Source organism: Rousettus aegyptiacus, unplaced genomic scaffold (genome assembly GCF_014176215.1).
Source record: "Rousettus aegyptiacus isolate mRouAeg1 unplaced genomic scaffold, mRouAeg1.p scaffold_m13_p_2, whole genome shotgun sequence".
In the NCBI taxonomy this organism is placed as follows: Eukaryota; Metazoa; Chordata; class Mammalia; order Chiroptera; family Pteropodidae; genus Rousettus; species Rousettus aegyptiacus.
In genome coordinates this window covers 144,395,758-144,412,945 of record NW_023416295.1, presented here as the reverse complement: position 1 = coordinate 144,412,945, position 17,188 = coordinate 144,395,758, and the positions used below count along the sequence as shown (strand labels likewise).

The window sequence follows — 17,188 nt, the reverse complement described above, 5'->3', positions numbered from 1 at the left end:
TCTTTCTGTTCCTCTTGTGGCTGCCTGCTTTAGTTTCTGATCGCTGATTCTTCTCTTCTGTCTCCTGTTTTGTTTTACTTTTCCTTGTCTCATCTTCCCTACTATTCATTACTTGTAATTCTGTACCTCACATTCATAACAACTCATCACTGGTGAACTCCAGTGCTACTTCCTGCTGCCTCCCTGTTAATCGCAGTACCAGATTCCTGGCCCAGCATCATGCCAGGGCAGTCTCCCTGGTAGAGAGGATGTGCAGTGCCAAGAACACTGTATGATAAATCCATTGGTGTCCAAATACCTCACAGTGCATGGGAGGCTCTTTGGAGCCTTGAAAAGACAGAGTAAGGCCCATCTAAGGTCTCATGGGGGACTGTAAGCAAGTTGTAATCTATATTTCTTCATATGTAAAATGAATCTCATAAGCTTGTTGTCCAGATTAAATTAGGCAACTCGTGTCATGTGCTTAGCAGAGTCTAGAGTTAGGACATCGTATAGTGACACGGAGAAGTAAGTCACAGTGATAAAAAACACAAAAATATGGTGAGGGGTTAGAATGAAAAACATAAAGGATAATGGGACCAAGAGAAGTGAATTCTTTTTCGTTTCTAATATTACGTAGGTGTGCCAAAGTGTGGATTTCTTTCTATTTATCCTAACTTAGGATTTGTTGTATTTCTTGAATCTGAATGTTTGCATCTTTCCTCAATTCTGAAAAATCATCAGCCACTACCTCTTTGAATATTGTCTCTTCCTCATTCTTCTATATCTCTTCTGGTACTCCTTTTAAATAAAATTTAAGTCTTTCTTGCTTCACTATATATATATATATATATATATATATATATATATATATATATATATAATATATATATATATATAAAATGAAGCAGGAAGGACTAAAATATACATATATATGTATACACATACATATAATCACACACATGCTGCTCTTTCATATTTTCCATCTCTTTATCTCTCTGTGCTGTATTCTGGTAAATTTTTCAATCTAACTTCTGACTCACTGTGATTAAGAATTCTCAGTAGAGACATTTTTGTTTTCTTTTCATTAAGCTAAAGATGAACCAAACAAATTCCTATATCTCCCTTTGCAGACTAAGTTTTTTCCCTATTATCTACAATAACTTTTAGCAGCTCCCATTCATATACAGTTCTCTGACCCAACTGTCACCTTGCATGTACCCTAGGCTTTGCCTCCTGATAGCCCTTTAAACCAACGCTACACCACCAGGGGTTAACAGATACTTTCTATACTCTCTGAGAAGCCACTGACTTCCACACTTGCCCACTTTTCTAAACTGTTTTATGACCTCCAAGATTTTCCCTTACTTTCTTTTGAACTAGGTAATGGACTTAAATGTCATTAAATTTTTTTTTAAGCATTTTTAAGTGCATTGTAAAGTGGTAGCTCCACAGGCTATCCTATCCATCCTTTTTGCAGAAATAGAATGTAAGATATTCTTATTCATCTTTGTACTTCCAGTACTTAAAAGAGTAAGTGGCTGGCACAAGTTAACAATTAAAAAATACGTGTACTGAATCACTGAAAAGTGAATAATGCCAGCTGAGGATAAAATTATTCACTTACCCCTGAGTTATCTACGTAAATGGATGCATCTTAACTTTTTTTGGATTGAATTAGACACACATATAGTTAAAGTTTCATTTATGTTTTGTTGATCTTATGTAAGATGTCAAGAGGTTTTTAGGAGTTGAAAAAAAAGAAGATTAGCAAACATTTTTCTTTATTGCTAAGGAAGCAATAGTGTTATTAATTGGCAAATATCATATTTATTTAATTTCTATTTTTGGATTAAATTTGTAATTTAAATAATTTAAAGTTATGGAATAATACTGAAGTACTTACATATAGAACTAGTTTACTCTTTGCAATCACTTCCTCAAAAGTCTCATTTGTTTCCTCTTTCCACAAGCTAATGAAAGTATTAATTTCTTGGGCTACTGAAGGATCAGGACTCCCATCACATTCAATGTAGTGTTTCCACTGTGGAATAAGTATGATCAAAGGTTCGCACTGACGAAAACGCAACCAAAAATAAAAATTCTTCTTTTTAAAGTATGAATTCTAATAACCTCATTTTCCCAGTTTTAGCAAAAAGCATATTATGACTTTAACTAAGTTACTTGAGTTAGCTCTAAAATAACCAAACTTCTCTGTCAAAATAATTTGTAAGCCTCAATAATTCAAATAAATATTAAATCTATTTATTGTCAGTTTTTAATTTTTAAAATAGTACTTATGAGTTGGTTTTGTTTTTTCTCTCTAATCATATAGTTTCTATATTTACAAAAACCAACACTTGGCCTAACTTCTATTTCTCAAGTTATTGCTATTCGTCAATTGACATTGGCATTTTAGTATGAGCCCTTCCATTCATTATGTAGTCTATGCAAATTCTACATTTGTAATCACATTGTACTTATAAATTTTTGCTTAAAATTATACAATAATCGTCTTTTGATATATTATTCAGTTTTTTCTTTTTCTTCAGATAATCTACCTACATAATTTTTATAAAGTTAAGCTGTTTTGAGCAACATAGTTTTTATATACAAGATAATTTCCTCAGTATAGATTCTAGAAATTCAATCAGAATCAAAGGATATAAAACTTTCCAGGATCTTATTATTGAAAATAGTTTTCTACAGAGCTATATGAATTTACTTTGCTACAAATAATGTCAGATTGGAGATTTTTTATAGACAAATTTAAAGTTTTGGGGGACTAAAAAGGGTATCAGACTATAACTCCCTCTTGTGGTACAAAAGTTTTAGCTCAAAAAAAAAAAAAAAAAAAATCAGTCTTACCTGAGAAAGCAATCTATTTTCTTGTTTCAATTTCTCTGCTTCAGGAAAACACCCTTCTAATAAATAAAGTTCTTCAAGTTCTTCATTTCTCCTTTCTAGATCCTGTTGTATGGGGATACATTGATTTATTCTATAATTTCAGCTTTGTTTTTTACAAGTAGCATTGAAAATTTACTTGGCAAAGTATTTAGTTTCAGAATGAATACTAAAATTAATTTGAATGTAACTGCTATTTCCAAAAGGTTTTATCTGTAACGGTGTTTTGCAAAGTGTGATCTACAGACTCCTAGTAAATCCCCAAGACTGTTTTGGGATCTGTGAGGTCAAATCAATTTTCATAATAATGGTAAGACATTATTAGCCTTTTTGGCAGTGTATACATTTTCACTCTTGGTGCAAGAAAGTGTAAAACTGCTAGTATAAATCAAGGCGCAGACTGTACTAGTGGTCCTATTTTTCAGGGGCAAGGGGTGGTGAGCAGCCAGTTTCACATAAGAATGACCTGATGAAGAAGTAAAAATTATTAATTTTATTAAATATCAACCTTTAAGTATATGTCTTTTTAATATTCTGTGAAATTTTGAGAAATAAACACTTGTGCAATTATTTGAATATTTTGGAAGACATTCTCTTTCAAAAATGAATGAATTGAGCATGTCACCTCCAGGAAACAATTTAAAGTGTTTGTTGCCAGTGATAAAATTCAAGCTTTCAATAAAATTCCAAAGTTTAGAAAACCTTTATCTACCATTATGAGCTTGACAGTTTTCCAATCCTTCAAAATTTTTCTGATCTGACTGGCGATGATATAAATGCTTGTGATTTTTTTGGTAATGAACAATAAAAATGGGTCAACATTTAGAAACAAATAATCCAGTGAACCAAATTTTTCCAAGTAACCAATACATGATGCTGCAAAATCATGCATGGATACAAGATCTAAGTGTAAGATAGATCCATGTTTCAGTGTAATAGAGTATGAAAAGTTCATCAATATGGTTTCAGATTTTTACATTAAGAAACTACCACTTATTGAGTTAAAATATAGTATCAAAGAATATTCACAGTAATCTGAATGGCAATTAAAATATTCCATCTTTTCCAACTACACATCTGTGTGAGGCCAGATTTTCCTCATATATACTCCAATCAAAACAACACATTGTAATAGATAGAATACTGAAGTATATATGAGAATCCAGTTGTCTTCTTTTAAGTCAGACATTAATGATATTTCAAAAATATAAACAATGCCACATATTTCCCTAATTTAAAACAATATATAATATGTGGTGATGGATGTCAACTAGACTTATTGTGGTTATCATTTCACAATATATACAAATATTGAGTCATTATGTTGTACACCTGACACTAACATGTTATATGCCAGTTATAACTCAGTAATATATATTACGTATAATTGCTTCTTAAAAAATGTATGTGTATTTACTAAAATATTAATGCTTATTTTGAACAATGTTTAATGTCTATTAATATAATAACTTTTAAAAATTTGTTTTCATTTTTACTATAGTAAATATTGATAGATATAATCCACATAAACAAAAGCTCCTTAGGAGTCTTCTATTTTTAACAGTAATGAGACTTTTTTCTTGAGATCAAAATATTTCAGAACTACTGATTTGAAAAATTCGGTTGAAAAAGAGAAGTAAACCTAAAAAAGTAAAGAGAAAATTTGAATTCTTTTTTTTTTTTAATCCTTGTTTAATTATCTATAAAACGGACTGAGAATAACTTAATAGTTACAAGCTTGGGCTCAGATGCAAGACTACTCACATTTAGGCCCTGGCAATGACCTAGCTTGATATCTCTGTTCCTCAATTTCCTTATTTGTGAAATGTGGTACTAATGTCACAATTCTATGGTAGGATGAAATGAGTTAAACCAGTTCATATAGGACTAAATATTACTGATAGCTTCCAAGGGAGAAAGATATTAAACAGCCAAATAGCCATGTAATTTCAGTCATCATTAATAACATCATTAACATTTATTTACTTTTGCTTCAAGTTGTCGCCATTTTTCTTTCTCAATTCGTTCCATTTCAAGTCTTTCCATTTCTTCTTTTTCATATTTCACACGGGCTTCCTCTAAAGAACCCAAAAGGGAAAAAAAAATTTTTTTCTCAGCAATTAAATCAATTTTTAAGCCCTTAAAGTTACTTCAAATTTCTGCAAGATGTAGTGGTGGCGGTATATTTTATAGAAGTTACGACCTTTATTATGTGGTAGAAAAATACAAGTGCTAGATTTCTTTCAATAAAGTAACATGACTCTCAAACTTTCTGACCAAAAAATAGGCCCACAATGGTATTTCTCCTCTAGAAAGTTTATGGCAATCCAATAATAATTTTAGCCAATAAAAAATGACAGATCTATCATGAATAACTAAGGAGAAGTAAAATTTTCAGAAGATTTCTATAATATTGCAATATCTACATCATCAAAGCAATTACCTTAGTCTTCTTTTGCTTTTACTATTAAAAAAATATGATACATATTGCTGAAAAATATATTTATCCCAATATAATAAAACATTCCCCAAAATCTAGATCCTGATGTTCTATTATCATGAGTCATCTAAAAAAGATTTATATGATTATACATAAAAATCACCATGGAAACTGAAGATAGACTTTTAAAACCTGAATCTTATCCACAGATGTTCCTAATACTAAAAGCTACAACCACTTGAAATATCTGTATTTTTAAATCATTTTTCGGTTTTAAGTAACTGATCTTTTTATTAATTTTAATTAACTTTTTTAAACAAATCAAGGTCCTCTTTAAATTTGGCAAATAAATGTTATTAAACTATAAGAATGTAGGCAACTGTGTGTATTTCTTACTAGTACATATTTCTCTTATTTGATGAATTTGAGTTTCAGAATTCTTACTGTACAATCAGCCCCTGAATTCATCAATAAATATCAACACTTCAAGTAGATTTGTCAGAATTAATGATTAAAAATAAAGGACATTCAATTGAATTTGAATTTGAAATAAACAATGAACTTTTCTGTCCTAAATATTGCCTGGGGCAAATTATACCAAGTTATCCATTGTTTATCTGAAATTCAAATTTAACTGGGCATCCTGTATTTTATCTGGAAACTCTACTTCAAGATATATCTGAAAGTGATTGGTGTGTATTAACAAGTTTCTGGGTACCCTTTAAATAGTAGATATTTATTATAAAACAGATTAAATTAGAAAAATTAAATAAGTTGGAAATTCTTTTAAAAATATAATAGAAATACCAACCCATTATTAGTATTACCTATATGTGAAAATAGTATCATTGTGTATTTTGTACCTTCCTCTTTTTGCCGTCTTTCCTCCTCCTCTTGTAGCAGCTTCAATCGTTCAGCTTTGGTGATTTTCTTTTTCTTACTGCCAGGCTTAACAAAGGCCACAACATAAAAAACGGCTATTCGCATGTACCCCAAAAACTTAAAAACACATAGCCCTCAAATAGGAGTTTTGAAAAACACTTTTGCTTCCATGAATCCAGTCTTTCGCTCATTCGAATGAGACTGCCTATTATGTGCAAAGCCTTGACTCAATCTACTGAGAACAAAATGTATAAGAAAAATAAGCATATAAATTATTCGAAGGCAAGTATACATAATTTAGGTAACTCTCTCATTCCCAGTTTTCACATCTTTAAAATGGTGCTAAACATAACTTTGTTTCATTGTTGTAAGGATTAAAAAAATATGTAAAAACAGTTTAATACTGCAACATGTCTATAAAAATTAAAGACATTTTTATGACTAACAAATACAGAGAATTAATTTGCAAGTTTGGTGAAAGGGGAGATTATCTTCAACAGCTGGAATCAAGCAAAATTTTATAGAGCAGGTAGTATTTAAATTTGTGCCCAAAAGATTTTAACATTCAGGTATGAGGGGAAGATATCCCAAGAAGAAGGAAAAGCAGGAATAAGTCACAGAGTTTGGAGCATATTGGACAGGCTAACCAGTTCAATGGGCCCTGGGGAAACTCTAAGAAGAGGCGATGATGGAAATGAGGATGGAAAAGATGACTGGAGCCTATGCTACAGAGTTTGGACATTATTCTATAAGAAACTGGAACCCCCTAAAAGTTTTTGAGAAGGGCTATGGCCAAGAAGAATATAATTTTGACAGATGTAGCTCTGGGAGCAGAAGCAGAGCCCTGTCCATCCCAGATCCTTCCAGATGCCCAGCAAGGGCTCTTTTCTACACAGTGTGTTACTAAATGATAGACCTTGGGATTGTCATCAGAAAGGAACTTGAAAAATAGACAGAATGGTGAACTCTTGGTCTCCTGAAAAACTAAAATTTCAAAGTGTAAATTTCATGTTACATATTTCACATATATTGAATATCTTAAGAGAGCCAACATTATTTGAGAATGAGAACAAACATCTGGGTGTAATTCTTATGTTTTCATGTACTATATATTGTAAATAATGACACATTTACCCATATGAAAAAAAAGAATTTTGAAAACTAACATGGTATCAGGGAAAAAATGATTATAAAGAGAATATCATTTTGGTTACTATTAACAATAATTAAACGAAAGTAATGACAATGTAAATGCTGATAGGAGAATGGATATCCAATAAATATTTTATAAGCTAACTTACTTGATAATGATTAAACTGGGAGCAAGAAGACAAAGGAGTCCAAGAAGAATCAAAAGGAAAAATGCTAATCCAGAATAAGTAAACTTGTAACAGAAATTGTTTAAAGGCATTTAAATATAATTAGTATGAAGTACTGGTGTAGCATCCAGGCAATGCTCACAGGCATTAAAATTGGAGGATTAGTAAAGAGATCAGGGCAGCGGAGACAGATCTGAGAACTATCTTGGTGATAACCACCTCTCCTCTATTTGATTTATGGGAAGAGTTAGAAAAAGAAGAGTATCATCTCGATTTAGGAATCAAGAGTGATTAATCCTTGGGATACAGAGTCTTGGATAACCATCTTCACTTTGGGGCTCACCTACTGCAGGATGGTCCATTGGAATCTCCAATCCATTGGCCTTATCATTTTTTCACTGTTTATCAATCTTTCCCACACTTCTTCCTTACCCAGGTTAGATTTCACAGTTCATCACCATAACCACTAACATATATCTCTACCTCCCCTATTTTCTTCTCCTTCCAAGGAGCTCAGGTGGCAAATTCCAAGTCCTAGTTAAATCAATTTTCCACTTAGTTTTTGCTAGCAATATGAGCAGCTGAACCTTGCCAGAGAAAATACACGAGCTTAAATTTATGAGCACAAATTTTAAATAGGCTCTAAACACCATCCACTATTCTTACTACTATGTCATTGTCCTCATTTTTCAAACCTCCAAAATCCTCTCCTTTTTACTATTCTCAGCTGTTGAGCTTACCTTAAATTACTAGAAACTTTTAGAAGAAAACAATCTCCTTTACACACCAAATCTTCGAGCCTACCTATATCTTGTCTGCCTTCCTTCCCATCACGGTGGATGAACTGTATGTACTTTCTGCTAGTTATGGACGAACGTGCCACTCTGACATTGGATCTTACCCCTTAGTGGCTCCTGTGACTAACGCCTTTAGTTATTCATAAATTTCTCCCTCCCTAGATTTCACATCCTTCTCCATCATTTGCTCCAATTCTGTTACCTGTTATATCAGACCACCTAAAAGGAGTTGCCACTGCTTTCGCTTCCCCATTTTCTGCACGGCCCACTGAGGCTTTCATTTCTACTGTTCCAATTAAAACCTCTCTAGTCAAGATGACCATTTTTCCCATGGCAGTGGCCAATTTTCAGCCTTCATTTTACTCATCTGTCATCAGCATTCAACAAAGTTTTCTTATCCTTCTTGATATATTTTCTTCATTAGGCCTTTAGGTTAGTACTGTCTGATATTACTGCTTCTCCATAGGTCTCTCCTTCTCAGACTTCAATTCTGGCTTCTCCTCAGCTCTAGTTGATTGGTAACCTTTAAAATTATTTTTTCATATATTCCCTAAAAGAATTTTGAAAAACTATGTACCCCTTCACACATTTTTGAGTTGGCATTGAAAAATTTTCATCACAAGCTTAAATAGCTGCAAATATTACATTTTCAAGTATTTGATATATCAAAACTTTCACATCATTCTTAAATATATCGATCACTATTTAAAATACATCCAATGAAATCTACATACTATAGTGATTTAATGACTAATATCATTAAAAAAATATAAATAAGCTTCTTTAATAAAAATTGTAATCCTTTTTCTCCTTGAACTCCTATTTCCATTCCATTTCCCTCAAAGAATTTTATCTTAATGTAATATACTTGAAACTTTTGTTGATCCTATCCCATTTATCTTTTGTAAAAATACACATGAAAATTTTTAAATTTTATTTTCTTGTCTCTGAGTTTCTAAGTAATAAAAAACTTGCTCTGGATAGAGTTAATTTTATAACTACATTCAGTATACAATTAAACAGAGCAACATACTATATTTTAAATTCTGATAAACAATAACATAAGAAGTAAAATTTTACTGAATATACACCTCTTGATGAAGTCGTTGGGTGTTTCTTTTTCCTAGTTAGCTCATGGCCCATGGATAAATGTTAGCTATAGCTGAATGAAGCAAAGATTCAGATAAATTCTATTTTAATTTTTAATGTTTACAAATATAAGAAATGGGAAATCTGGTTTATATTAAAAAGCCAACAGGGATAGGTTTGTAACAATTGTATCATGTAGTTTTTTGAATTCTTTCCATATCGTATCCCCAAAATTATATTAATTTACAAAAAAAAAAAATACCTCTAGAGATAATCACCGATGTTTGTGATGATTTTGTTTTTCTTTAAAATTTTATTGTGTATATATGTATTCCTAGACAATAGTTTGCTTATTTTTTAACTTCACATAAATGCAATTATACTTTATGTATATGATTGTAATTTATTTCTTTTCTTATTGTAGTAAAGTAAATGTAACAAAATTTAACATTTTAACCATTTTTAAGTAGGCAGGTCAATGGCATCAAGTGCATTCACGCTGTTGTTGTACAACCATCACCACCATCAATCTCCAAAACTTTTTCATTTTCCCAAACTGAAACTCTGTATCGATTAAACATTAACTCCCTTTCTTCTGCAACCTCCACCCATTCCAACCACCATTCTACTCTATCTCTTTGAGTTTGACTAGTCAAGGTATTTTATATAAGCAGAATAATACAATATTTGTCCTTTTGTGTGATTTACTTTCTTAGATATACATTATGGTTTGTAAGATTTATTCATGTTTATTGATATAGCTATAGCTGTATATTTTCACTGTTCAAGAGTAAATAATTAATTTATTTATCCATTCTTCTATGATAGACATTGAATGGCTTTTAGTTTGTTACTATCATGAAGAATGCTACTATAAACCTTTAGTATATGTATCCTGGTGTCCATTTGAAAGAGTTTCTTCATAGTGTATACCTTGGAGTAAAACTGGTGGTTATAAAAATTTTCAACATTATTGAACTTGAACTTTCTGAAGTAATTTTTCTAATTCACACTGCCATAATCATTGTTAAATGAATATTTAATTTCAGTATTTTTGCTTCTCTGGCAGTTGGGTTTTTATCTAGATGAAAGATAGATAGATAGATAGATAGATAGATAGATAGATAGATAAAGATAGAGATAGCTACCTTTATCAGGCTAAGAAAGTGCCCTTTACCCTATTGAATGGTGAGTTACAATAATTGAATTTCTAACTCAATTTAATTGTATACTCTATTAAACCAATCTGCCTTCCTGGGATAAACTGAATTGGGTTATGACTTATCACTCCATATCTAGTAAGTTCTAACTTAACATCATTAATGTTTTGAAACTTTAAGCAAAATAATGTATAACAAAACCAATTTTACTATAGGCTAATTAACATAAGCGAGAGTTAAATTCCTACAGCACCTCATCCAAATTACAATAAAATGATGTTATTTGAGGACCTGCTGTACTTCCAGATTGACCCTGCTAACATTTCATTTAGAAATTTTGTATTTATGTTCATTAATGACTTTTAATATTCCTTTCTCATACTATTCTTAGGTTACCCAGGTAACCCAAAATGAATTAGTGGTGTTCCTTATTTTTTCATGCTCTGGAAGAATTTGTATAAAAATAAAATTTATTTATCTTTGAATGAAGAACTAGCTAACAAAGACTTACAGACCTAGAATTTTCTGGGAATATTTTTAACCACTGATTTAATTTCTTAAATGATATAAGACTATTTCTTAAATGATATAGGGTTGTTCTTTCTGCCTAAAATAGCTATCCCCAGGTAATTTTTGACTTACTCCTTTGCTTCATTCAGGTTTCTTCTCAAATTTTATTTCTTTAATTACCTTATATAAAATAGTCTCACAACTATCCCCTACCACACATTTCTCACTAACCCCTTTCTTGGTTTTCTGCATATTCAAAACTATCTGAAATTATATTATTACCTGACATCCTCCCCCCAGATAGAATGTAAACTTCATTTTTGAAATAACTATCTCAAAGAGATATCTGCACCCCCATGTACATTGCAACATTATTCATAATACCCAGGACATGGAAACAACCTAAGTGTCCATCCATAGATGAATGGATAAAGAAAAAGAAAATACACAATGGAGTATTATTTAGCCATAAAAAAGAAGGGAACCTTGCTATTTGCGAGGGCATTATGTTAAGTGAAATAAGTCAGAGGAAAAAAAAATACTGGATGATCTCACTTATATGTACAATCTGAAAAAGGTGAACTCATAGAAATAGAGTAAACTGGTGATTGCCAGGGGTTGGGGATGGAAGAAACGGGCAGGTGTTGGTCAAAGGGTATAAATTTCAGATTAACTATCTAAAGCACAGTGACTACAGTTAACAATACTGTATTGTATACTTAAAAGTTGTTAAGACAGTAAATCTTAATGTTCTCACCACACATGAGCGCGCACACACACACATACATGGTGTTTATGTGAAGTGACAGATGTACTAACTAACCTGATTTTGGTACTCACTTTATAGTTCATATGTATATCAAGTAATCGCTTTGTCTGCCTCAATTGATGTTATATGTCAATTATATATCAATAAAGGTAGAAAAAAACTAGAATGTAAGCTTCATGAGGACAGGGATTGTCTTGCTGCCATTCTCTTAATGCCTAGAATATAGCTAAATCAATGAAATAAGTATTCTTCCATGTGTTTGCAAGGCCTTAGATACAAGGATCTTCACTCCTACCTTGTTTGTAGTAGAAAAAAATAGGGACAACATAAAAACCACAGTACATAATTTCAATGGAATATGATACTGCTGTGAAAAGTAACATTATCTCAGTGTGTCAAAACAAAATGACATATTTATTCCATCAAATCTATGATGCTATCAGATGTAAGATGTATCTCTAAATTATTACTGCCAGAGAAGGAAATGCCCAAGATGGGAATCTAAGAGGAGATGCCTATATAAAGCTGGAAATAGGTAAAGACAAATGAACCCAGAACAAAGAAAGATACGGCAAAGAAACTTGCATACACAATCCTGAAAATAAATAAAAAGAAGAAAAAAATTCCCTGAAAACTTAAACCACAAGCCAGTTTATGTGGATTTGTATTCTGACTCATATCATTAGTGTGGTCCAAAAACTCTTGAGCAGAGTATTTAAAGTATCTCGAGCAGAGTATTTAAAGTAGTGTCCGGTTAGCAGTAAGTCCACGTGACTGACAAAAGTACATATCCTTTCCAGAAGAAATGGATGCCAATCCAGGACTAAAACAATTGTAAGATACCAATAGGACATATCCCAATTTCAGTAATGTTAAAGTATAAAAAGTTGAGTATCCTAGAATTAATTTGGTTAAGTGAAAAACAGAAGGTGCAGAATGCTCCCATATGGTGGGAGAAAAGGGATGTTTGTGCATGTGTGCATATGTGTACTCTTTAATGCTTAGTTCCTCTAGTCCTGGGTAGGAAAATATTTTCCATTTTTATGCTATTTTAATTTTGTACCACATGTGTTTATTAATTTTTCCTTTAAAAAAACTTCAAGAAGTCAGAAAGAATAAAATACATTTATCAGTGTTTTCCTTACTGAACATTTCCTTTACAGACCACCTCATCCCCAAACCATAATCTTTAAGAATGGAATAATTAAAAGAATGGAATAATTTTTAAAAAGTATTGAATAATTAAAATAATGATTTCCTCCTTACATTTGGTTTCAATTTTCATGAGATGAACCTCACTGCTTTCTAAGGAAACGACAGTATGAATAAAATAATCCCAAAGTATTTATTTAGCACCCCTGCATATATAATTCAGTAACAAGTTTATTTATAACAAGTTTTCACAGTTCAAACAAGGCCTGTAAGATTTCACAATCTAAAGCCGAAAATGAATGTCCACACAAACCAATAAACTATTGCAGAACCACATACAAATGACTGTAGCCCTCCAGAATACCTCCCCCCAACAAAATTTGTCTAAAGCCTTCATAAATAATGTTCAAATTTATCCAAGGCCCCTAAAACAATATCAGTTTGGTAGTGAGTCCAAGAGACTAAGAGAAGCAAACAGAAGACACTCAAAAGTATTTCTTGAAGAAATGTTTAATTGTATAACTATCGAATACACATTTAAATAAATATTTCTTCCAAACAATCAAGGGCCCAAGTTTTTAAGTGATGGTAAGGTAAATAGGGTTTCACATTTTCATTCAACAAATTTGTATTGAATTTTTACTATGGGCCAGAGAAAGACAAATACCATATTATTCCACTTATATGTGGACTCTAAAAAACAAACGAACAAACAAAACAAAGAAATGGACTTATATATACAAGAAACTGGTAGTTACTAGAGAAGGGAAGGGCTAGGGGGCAAGAGAAATAAGTGAAGTGGATTAAGAAACAAACTTCCAGTTATAAAATAAATAAGCCATAGGGATGTAATGTACAGCATAGGGAATATAATCAATAATATTATAAAAACTTTGTATGGTGACAGATGGTAACTAGACTTATCGTGAGGATTGTTTTGTAACATATATAAATATCAAATCACTATAATGCACACCTGAAACTATAATGTATGTCAATTACTCATCAATTAAATAAATAAAGTATGGCATTGCTCCTGACCTTGAACAGCTCACAATTATAAATTATTATGACAAAATTATATAGGGCTATAATTGAGGGATGTACAAATGCATATGCTATGAAAACACAGAAAGTATAATTGATTCCACAAGTGAGAATGGTAGGAAAATTTACACAGAAGTGATCTTTGAGATATACCTTAAAGCTGACATTCCAAATCCAAATCCTTATTGAGGTCAGGCAGGTAAATAAAGTAAGGAGTTTGGTTATGTCAGGACTATGACAAACTAAAGAGTTTATGCATTTCTAAAAGCAGTCCAGCCAACTGCTGCTTTACAGGATTGTAGGTCCAATGTTATCAGGTTTTCAGTTTTTTAAGAATAGATGGAAATAAAATTTTTGTGTGAAAATAGTCTGGCAACAGATTTAAACATTTTTTAGGTTAAGCAAAATATGTCTGGGGGTGAAATCTGACTTGCCAGTCAACAGATTATAATCTCTACTTTAAAGTATAAATCTTAAGTGAAGAAGAGAAAAAAGGCATTCCAAGCATCCCTTATTAAATTCAAATTTCTACAAAGTACAAAAAAAAAATCATTTGTTACCATGCAACTTATTTAAGCACATAATAACTTAGGGTCCACTTTTAAGTAACAGCAGATTTTACAATTAAACTTTTATGTGTTTATCTGAAATAAAGAAGAGATTCCTAATACAACATTTTCTAGAGCACAAGTAATAAAAAGCCTTACAGACACAAGTTAAAAAAAAAAAAGGTTATTCTTAAGTCTTTATGAAACTAGAATTATCTTTATATCAAATTTGTAATATGCCCTGTTATTATAAAAAGTTATTATTCCATGATTTAAATAACATTGATGTCTATGAATAACCTTAGTAAACTTTATAAACTATAATAAAACTAACAAAAAATATTTTAAAATTCTATTTGTACAATGTTAGTGCTTATAAAACTATTTTGAGAAAATAATTTCTACCTACCTTTTTTGCTTTGGGACCCTAAAATTTGGAAAAGCAAAAGAAACGGTGAATTATTTTTTAAAAATCAGATATTTTTAGCAAAAGTACCTATAAAAGTTAAAATTACAAGAAACTTGTTAAGTAATGTAAGAGAAGGCTCTGTATCATCTTTGCAACTTTTCTGTAATCTAAAATTATCTTAAAATAAAAAGTCTTTTAAAAAAGAATTCAGACAAAACTAGAAGCTAGTCTAGAAAAAACTAGAATAAAATAGTTGATCCACTGAAGCATCTTTTATACATAAATTTTACACTCTTTCTTATGACAGTCATTTAATAATCCATGTGAAATGCCTTCTTATCACTAAACAAAGTACCAGTCAGAAAAGCACTAGTTTACAGGGTTCCAAAGAACAATAAATCATTGACTAAGTACTGGTACTAATGTCAAGTTTGAAAGTGTGGGAATGATCTCATAAAAAAAAAAATCTTCCTGTGAAATTAAGAGTGCCTTTTTATAAAAAGAGAATCAATTACTCAAAGCAGGTAAAGCTATGATAAAATGATACTGTTCTGTAATGTGTAGAAATTATTATGAAAAGCAAAATTTCCATTAATATTTAAGATTACAAGTATTTTTCAGTTATACTACTTGTAATTTCCTGATCAGGCCCATGTGTCCATTAGGTTTCTGGTAAGGACTTTGTAGAAAAGCATGTGACTATAAGGTTATACATGTTTCACTTCCGAAGACTTAACACAGGAGATACTACTGCTTCAAGCCATTATCACTGTATAAAATATCTTAAAATTGACACAAAACAGATTATATCTTCTTGAAAAGTGCATATAGTTCATTAATTTATTCAGCAGATATTAATGATATACAAGGTGCTCTAAAATGCTGGAGATGATATAAAGAGGAATAGAAGAGACGTGGCTCTCATATAATTTTTACAACTATGCTCTATTCTTATGATCATATTTGCTATTAATTAATAGTTAACATACTTCCATCTTGTCTGCTATACAGCAGACTATGTAAATAGCATTGCTCCTATTCTCAAATAGCCATATTTTAAAGATGTGCAAATAGTCATCTTTCACTAGTCTTTTAATGTGAAGCAGATTTGGGATAAGTACATATCCTTGCCCCCTGCAAATCATGAGTATCAGATAGTTTAGTAGTGCTTAAAGTTCAGAGGGCATAAGAATCACCGGGGATGCTTGTTAAAAATGTATATATCTAGGCTAAAAATGTACATACTCACTTTCCTCTACCTATTTGATTCAGTAGATGTTATGGGTTGAACTGTGTCCTCTCAAAACAAAATTCATCTGTTGAAGTCCTATCCCCTAGTACTTAAGCATTTTACCTTATTTGGAATTAGAGTTATTGTTGATGTAATTAGTTAAATTAAGTTGAGAGCATACTGGGATAGGGTGGGCCTCTAATCCAATATGACTGACATCCTTATAAAAAGGGGAAAATTGGACACAGACATGCACACAGCAGAACGCCATATGAAGACTGGAATTATGTTGCCACAAGCCAAGCCAATGAACTATCAGAAGCTAGGAGAGAGGTCTGAACAGATCCCTCCCCAGCACCTGCAAAGGGAGCATAGCCCTGGCAACACCTTGACCTTGGACTTCTAGCCTCCAGAACTGTGTGTGAAATAAGTTTCTATTGTTCAAACCACTTAGTCTGTGATACTTTGTTACTTGGCAGCCCTAGGAAACTAATACAATAGATGTGGAGTCCAGTCTGTTCCTGGAATCTGAATTTTAACAAGTATTCCAGAAAGGTAGAAGCTAATGTTCCAGGAATATTTGAGAAACATTGATAGAGGGGTCCAAAAAGAAGAAACCTATATTTCATCAAAAATAATAAATAGGTGTATTGTTCTCTCAATTTATCAGCATTTTCCAGTCTGCTTAAAGTCCATTTACTTTCTGTTCTCCCTGACATAAATGTTCTCCATTCTTCCCACCATTTCTTGCCACTATTTCTGATAAACTCATACTTTAAAACACACCTTGAAAGTACTGCTCTTCCCTTCCAGCACCCTTGTCCCCCCAATTTTATCATTTTCAACTTTGTTACTACATTGTAGACACTTCAATTGTTACAGTTATAAAACTATTTTATAATTAATTTTAGTCCCTTTCCCACAGCAGGTAGGGGCTGTACTACTCGTCTTT

At 31.7% G+C, this 17,188-nt stretch overlaps 1 protein-coding gene across 6 annotated transcripts in view; it reads right to left on the bottom strand.

Moving 5' to 3' along the window:
* CFAP94 (cilia and flagella associated protein 94) overlaps positions 1-17,188 on the bottom strand; it is a 54,809-nt gene that overhangs the window by 33,434 nt on the left and 4,187 nt on the right. For 2 of the 6 annotated variants that reach the window (XM_016119225.2, XM_016119222.2), the window contains exons 2-6: positions 15,006-15,023; positions 6,187-6,271; positions 4,870-4,961; positions 2,848-2,949; positions 1,886-2,023 (exon numbers count right to left, since the gene is read on the bottom strand). In XM_016119225.2, the coding sequence (XP_015974711.2) occupies positions 1,886-2,023; positions 2,848-2,949; positions 4,870-4,929 (300 nt within the window). In that variant the 5' untranslated portion in view covers positions 4,930-4,961; positions 6,187-6,271; positions 15,006-15,023. Of the gene's footprint in view, positions 1-1,885; positions 2,024-2,847; positions 2,950-4,869; positions 10,489-15,005; positions 15,024-17,188 lie in introns of those variants that run through there. The other 4 variants (XM_016119219.2, XM_016119221.2, XM_016119223.2 and 1 more) reach the window with 3 other exon arrangements.